This window comes from Candoia aspera, chromosome 1 (assembly GCF_035149785.1).
Source record: "Candoia aspera isolate rCanAsp1 chromosome 1, rCanAsp1.hap2, whole genome shotgun sequence".
Lineage (NCBI taxonomy): Eukaryota > Metazoa > Chordata > Lepidosauria > Squamata > Boidae > Candoia > Candoia aspera.
The window spans coordinates 333,778,200-333,785,766 of record NC_086153.1 but is presented as its reverse complement, the minus strand read 5'-3'; the positions used below and the strand labels follow the sequence as shown (position 1 = coordinate 333,785,766).

General features: G+C 40.2%; 1 protein-coding gene across 3 annotated transcripts in view; it reads left to right on the top strand.

Annotated features, from left to right (window-relative positions):
- Positions 1-3,720: 3,720 nt before the first annotated feature.
- AP3D1 (adaptor related protein complex 3 subunit delta 1) overlaps positions 3,721-7,567 on the top strand; it is a 49,815-nt gene continuing 45,968 nt past the window's right edge. Inside the window, exons 1-2 of one of the 3 annotated variants that reach the window (XM_063290782.1) lie at positions 3,721-3,818; positions 3,922-4,083. In XM_063290782.1, the coding sequence (XP_063146852.1) occupies positions 3,988-4,083 (96 nt within the window). In that variant the 5' untranslated portion in view covers positions 3,721-3,818; positions 3,922-3,987. Of the gene's footprint in view, positions 4,084-7,567 lie in introns of all 3 variants that reach the window. The other 2 variants (XM_063290784.1, XM_063290783.1) reach the window with 2 other exon arrangements.

Sequence of the window (7,567 nt, the reverse complement as noted above, 5' to 3'; positions counted from 1 at the left end):
TACAAAGCCAGCAAGGAACATTGGAAATTGTAATCGTGTGACCACGGCTCACTGCAACATCGTAATTACAGGCTGGGCACCAAGCTGGCTAAGCATGTTGTATAATTTTGTATTGTATAAATTCGTATTGTATAATTTTGGCCACCCATTTTATTAGAAATGAAAGGAACAATCCCATTCCCACAGTTCTGCCTGCCCAGACAACAGTGTGATATCCAAACTACATTTCTCTTAAAGATGGCTTTCCATTTTTACCTTATGGGGTTGTGTTGTACTGCCCTCAGCTGGAGCGAATATGCACAACAATACTGGCATCACATTTAACTGCCATTTCCAACTTAGTGCCCTCTAGATGCCCTGAGGAGGAAGGAAATTGCATTTCAAAAGAGCTCAAATGCATCAGGTTGGGAATGGCAGGGACATTATACTGAAGCATACAATTCTGATTACTTTCCTACAGCGCATCTGGTTTTGTTTCAAATGCATATCATGTTAATTTTCTGGTTTTAGTTATTTTTAATAAACTCTTCTGCATATTTTTAATGGAAACAGTCTATAAATAAAGTGGATATAGGAAAAATAAAAGTGTGTTAACACTGATACTTATTTAAATTGTGTAAATATTTACTCAAAAGCTATATTCAACAGAAATGTACACAGAATAGCTGCCTAAGTCTGTGCTTGGTTTTGATTTATCATATTGTGTGAACCTAGCCTTTGAAATCTGTACATTGTGGTTTATAATTTAGCATAACATATCAGGCAACATGGCCTGTTAAATCAAACCATGGCATAGCACATTTGAATCAGATTGCAGAAATATTGTATACTTATTCTTTCATGGTTTGTATCTTAAGCAGAATTACAAATAATTCCACTGAATACAAAAAGGAATGTTGAGAAAACTTGGATTAGACTCAATTGCAAATGTGGCTATTACATTCTATGACATGGTCCTTCCAAGCTGGAAGCTCTATTCTGATCCAGTAATATTGCAATGAAGAGGGGAGGAGCATTGGGGAGGGGGCAGCAACAGCAAAATCCATACTGTCAGAGGCAACTTAGGGTTAAACTCTGGAATACAGATTCCAGGATCAACAGGTGAGGGGGACCACTGAACAACTCCCAGAAGCCATGTAGTAGTACTTCAATCTTGACCTCTGGAAAGTACTGTGCCAGCCAGTCTGTTATGGCTACAGCCATGCACCGTTTTAAAGCACTTTAAGTTTGCAGGACATCATCCGAATCCAGAAAAATCCATATTAGTCTAGGATTGAAAAATCCCTGAAGCCTCAGGGAAAGAAAGAGAATTCAAAATGAAACTAATCATCTAACGTCATGGCATAGCTAATGACCAAGATAAAATTGGTGCTATGTCTGCCTACTTCCATAGATACTTACTACCATCAAGATAGAATAGTAGAATCAAGATCTCCTGTATTTTGGTTTAGCTCAAATTTTTTAGATTGAATTAGAACAACAGAGTGGGGTTATATTAGCAGAAAGGTCTGGTTCTGTGCTGGGAGAGAGGCTTTTAAGAGTGATTTTGCTGCAAGCTAATCTTATCTACCAGTTTATCTAAGTGCATGATAGAATAAAAGCACAAAAGTTCCTGCTTCAATGAGTTTGCAGTCCAGAATACATGTGTCCTATTTACCAGATTTGTATGCTGTGACAAACCATGGTTTGGATGTATTCATACATGCTAATCCAAAACTATACAAGACATATAAGATGGGTTTGCACAGCATATTCAACACTTAAAGAGGCTTACAGAACACAATTGTTGCATTGAGATAACATGTTATGCCCTCCCCCATAAACCTGACTTGTACAACATGCTAAGACAAGGTTCCCACAACATGCTGAAGCATAAACTCTAAAGGCTGATGTTCACACATAATAGGTTAGAATGTGGTTAGCTTGTTAGTCTGCTGTGTGTACATAGCCAGTGTGTTTATGATTATTTTTTTATTATGTAGCAATCTAAAATGTTCATTTAATGCTGTTTATCAAAATAACTTGTTATCTTTCTGTACCAAAGTGCACTTGAAGTAGTTTGCAATTAAATTATAACATATCTTGACAAGTAAAATAGTCACACACGTACAATAAAACAGGAACAGTGTAATCGTATGTATCTAAGTACTTGTCATAGAGTTCGAGGGAATATACTATGAATATACCACAAGAAGTTAGAATCTTGTGGCCTGTTACATGGTGCTAAATGAAACCCCCCACCAAATGTTATAATTGGCTAACTCGAGCTGAGGAAGCTGAGACTCTATCAACATGGCAGCATTTCTGCAATATGATTAGCCAGATTCACAAACAAACATGAACTATCCACAGTTTGGCTTCACACAATATGCTAGGTTAGAATATGGCTGGCAATGTTGTGATTGTGCAAATACATTACATCTGGAGGTCCATAGTTTCACCTTCCCTAGTACAGGCTTTACAGTTCCCAAAGCACATACAGTATTACTATTTATTTAACTACTTATATGTACACAACCATGAAGCAACTATAAAGGAAAATAGAATCGAAGTAAGAAAGTCTTCTTACCCTTGCTGATAAACAGCTCCAGCAGACTCTTCCTTTTCCTGAAGTATAACCAGCTAGTCATAATATTTCACTTTAAGAACTGGTACTAGGCTTTTTTTCCCTTTTGCACTGTCTGTTAGTAAGGCTGCAGAATGGGAGTGTCTTTTTAAAATAGGCATAACAACTCTGAAAATGTTTGGCTGAAAAGCAGGATAAAAATGTATTAAAATGTAACTACAACAAATAATTATAATCTCACTTTTTCACTAGGTAACACCATTCAAAATCAATCTGAATTCAGAAATAAAAACATATAAAATGCATAATAAAAATATAAAGACTAGGCACAGTACCGTAAAACAAAAGCAAGGAAAGCAAATACAAACAAAATAGTAATGTCAGCCCAAGAACACAAACTACCCAACCATGTTCTAGCTAAGTGATGCAGTATGCTATCCCAGCCTATGAAGCTAGTTCATAATTGTCATATAAACCCAGAATATTGGATTAACTGCTTGCCGAGGTTAACACAACCATGGTTCTAATTTTAATCCTATTTTCTAGGTTCATGGTAGGCAAAATATTCCAAAATGACCATAGAGAACACAAAAACAGTCAGCTAGATTTCTTATCCCTATCCTGGGAACCAGAAAGTTAAGATGACTAAACTCTGGTTGTCACTGAACCATGAAACTAACCACAGGGACTGATTTCACACAACATGCTACACTGTGAGTTTGTAGTTCAGTACGACGTGGAAAGACAGGCACTATCAGGCATCTACAGAGGGATATCCCTGTCAGTCTCTTGCAATAACTTCGTATAAACCAGAAAGATTTTGAAAACGTTTAGAGGTTCTTGGCGTGTTTCTCGAGTCGTTGCTTTCGCAGTTAGGCGTGGGAGTATAAAAAGCCAGCTCAGTTGACGCGCGGACTCTTTCAAAGCGGCCCAATGGGTAAAGCTAGTGACATAGAGACGAAGGGAGCAAAGGAGAGAGCGGCAGACGGATGTGACGACATTCACTAGCCTCATTCTTTTACTTGCTCTATGGAACAACCATAGATTTCAGACAGTTCCTACAGTACACTAAACTTGAACGCCGTATCTTCACAAGGCGGGCGTGATGATGGGACGGGGGGCGGGCCAGGAAGAAAGGAGGTGCGGCCTGCGTCCACTCAGCTGACTGTCCGCCATTTTGTCCGCCGCTCCGGCTTTTACCTCAGAAGATCGCCGGTGGGGCGGGAGGCGAGAAAAAGGAAAAGGGGATCAGGTGGGCAAGCGGCGGCGCTCTTTCCAGCCCGCGGGATGTGACCCGCCGCGGACCCCCTCTTTCTGTCTACGCCCGGATTCCTGTGGCGTGTCTTCCTTTGTAGGCGAAACGCTGCCTTCCTTTTTATTTAGTTTGGCTTCTCCCGCTCCGGCGGCTTTCCCTCTCCGCGATGGCGCTGAAGATGGTGAAGGGGAGTATCGACCGCATGTTTGACAAGAACCTGCAGGACCTGGTGCGGGGCATCCGCAACCATAAGGAGGATGAGGTGAGCAGGAGGAGGAGGAGAAGGCTGGCAGCCTACAGGGCGGGGGGCGACGTTGACGGTGGGACAGGCCATGATGGCGGTAGCGCATCCCTCTTCAGCATCTGTCAGATTTTAAGGCAGAAGTTCCCCCAGCCTGGTGCCATTCAGGTGCGTTAAAGTTCCCTCAGTCCCAGCCAGTAGTTGCATGCCAGCTGGATGTTATGCGAGTTGAAGCCCACGGCTTCTGCAGGGCGCCAAATTAAGGACAGGGCTGATTTCAGAATTGGTAGGTGAATTAGTTGTTGTTCCTCCTACCCCAGTACACACTGCCTTATCCTTCTCCTCCCCCCGCCCTTTTTTTTTTGCATGTGGTATTTGTACCCTTTGCTTCCCTGGGGGAACACAAAATGTGGGGAGTGGCTTATGGGGAGCCACTCAGCCAAAGAACTTGCTCTCCCTAACCTATTTTGTCGGTAAGGGTAGAAGGACAGATGTCATCTTCCTTTTTATTCCTCCTAGGTTTTTCTGTCCTTTCACCTTTGTTTCTAATCTCAGTAGCTCTGTTAAGGAGGGAAAGAGAATAGTTGCACAACTATTAGTACTGTACTGGTGGAAGGCCTCAGTCTGGACCTTGTGCTTGAATTTTGTTATTCCTCTCCCTTTGATTCCTTTTAATGTACCTTTTAAGCTAAACCCTAGAGCAGGAACTGTGCTCACTGATTTTTGCAGTCCTTTTTAGGAGCCTTTCTGATAAAAGAAGGGTAAAATGTGCTTAATGATAAATAATAGTGGCCTTACATGTTCAAATTATACACATTGTTTGGCTTAACTAACTGTAACTTTGCAAGGTAAGTCAGTATTATTGTAATCATATAAAAATTCTGTTTAATCTTTCCTTTGGGCCAGTTATTGTGTCACGGCCCAGTCTACTCACAGGGTGGTTGTTGTGGGGATAAAATTGGCGGACAGAGTCCTGAGCTCCTGGAAGGCAATTGGACATAAATTTCATAAATAAGGGTGTGATTTATTGAAGGCCATCCATAGTGAACTAATGGTGGAGGATAGATTTGAACAGAGGCTTTCTGGGCTGCATCTCAATGACTTGGCCACTATGCTGTGACAACATTTTATGAAGACCCTAGTGTAATTAATAACCTCATAATTTTATATATGTGTGTATATATATGTATGTATGTTTGAGGCATAGAAAGTGTTTGGAGTTTATTTGATTCAAGTGGCATAGTAGTTATACTTACAGATCCTTTTCATGCAGTGTTCCTCTATTTTTGGTTGCTTAGCTGACTTCCGTAAGGGGAGAGAGCCTGGGCTGGTGCCATGCCATTTCCTTCTTTTTCCCATGCCATTCAAATCCACACAGAGTCCTTTATCTGTGTTTTTGCCTTCACATTCGTCTCACCCAAACAGTATAAATTGAATTCAAGAAAAAATTGGATAAAAATTGCTAAAAATCTATTAATATAATTAGACAGGTAGGTGCTACAAAAAAAACCCCATGTGCTATCAGGCTGGTAGCTCCACCCTCCTCCATAGTAGTCATATATTTATTGCTATACCAAACAGAATTATACCTGTGGGGATCTCTTAAAAATGAGGTACTGCAGCTGCAGTCTCACCTGTACTCAGCATAAACGCCAAACAAGTTGCCAAAGTCCTTTTACCACAAGCACTCATTAGACTAGTAAGTGTTGTGGTCTTATAGTTGAATGAATCTCTGCCTCCAATAACAAAAGTCAAGAAAGCACACTGAGCAAACAAAGAATCAGGAGACCTTTATCACTGATACTTAATTTGTTTACTTGACATTCCGTCAGTAATGTAGACCAGTGTTGCGAATTCTCCTTCCACAAAGAACTGAAAGTGGCATACATACCACTTTTCCAATTTTCCTCACAGCATTTCCTTTGTGGGATAAGTTGGGCTGAGGGTGTGTGACTGGCCCCAAGAGATCAAGTGAGCTTTTATGGCTAAGGGTGGACTTATACCTGGATCTCCTAGTCTAAGATACTTTACTATATCATACTAGCATTCAGGAATAAAAGTCTTTATTCTGTATGTATTTGTACATACCATTGCATTATTTAGCTTCTCTTTTTTCTTTCAACAGTCCATAGTAGGTCAATATGTCCCCGTCTTACCTAAGATTACGGGTTGAGTTTTTGGCAATTAATTCAAACGATAGATTCCCTTGTTTGACTTTTAAAGTTCCCCAAGAATGTTGCCAGTATCGAGTAGTGATAACACATTTCAAGTAGTGCAACTTATACATAGATGCTTTTAAACACAAGTAGCTGCCCAGAGTCCCCCGTAGGGGAGAGATGGGTGGTGAATAAATTTATAAAATAAAATAAAGAAAAATAAAGAAAACCATTGTAGATATATGCATTGTAAAACTAGGTTAGTATGGCTGTATTGGCTGTGTTTGCATGCCACACCCCATTGTGAACTAACCAGCCACATTTTAGCCTATTGTTACACTAACCATCCTTTGTGGTCAGTTTATGGTTCAGTATATTCTGTGAACTCAGCAAATTACCTAAACTGTGGTTTAGTTAATTATAGATATATATTATGCAAACACAGTCATTGAAGTTTGGGGGGGGGGGAGGTTTGAGGCTGAGAGTAGCTTATCTAAGGCTATCTGATAAGTTTGTAAGAAAACTACCCATCAACAGAACCAGTTCATTGCAGAATTTCAGATATTGAGGACAAGCAAGAAGAGGATCTGTTACCTTCATGCCCCCCCCGCACTTTTTTTTTGGCCTTCTTGGAAATGTGAATCTATTTGGTCACTATAGCTAACTAATCTGCGGGCAACAATCTTCTGTCCTCATTATATCTGCCCCCAATTTCACATGCTTATCCACCATCTCAAGAAAATACTGGAATAACTTTTTGTAGTTGTTCCTTAAGAAGTAGACTGAAATCATTTGTTGAATGTGCTAAACGGGAGTGTATCCAAACATGACTGATGGCCGCTATACTGCCTGCAGAACTGTCCTTTGCAGCCCTGGTATGGTACTCCCATCAAAACTGTTAAAAGTTCACAGTATGGTTTTCTATTCACTTGTGACAGAAGATATATGAACATTGCACTGTAAGCTATATAGTAGGCCTATGAAAAAAAATCCTCCAAAACCCTTGGATGGGGGAGAATCTGGCTGTACCTATTGTATGCCCTCTTTGTTTCATCATTCTACTCACTCTGCATTTAATCCCTCCCAAAACTCTTAAGTCCAGCCCTGGCCACCAAATGATTGTTCAGTCTATTTTATGTAGGTATCAGCCAGGTGTGGAATTTAAAATGGTTAAGCAAACCATGGTTTACTGTGGAACAGGTCACTGTCTCAGGACTCAGGCACAATTAAGAAAATCTAGTTCATGCAGTTATGCTTTGATTTTAAAATATTTCCCTGAAAAATTCCATTTTTTTTTGCCAGTGGCCAGTATTGTTTATTTGTTAGATTTATATTCTTTCTTTTCTTTA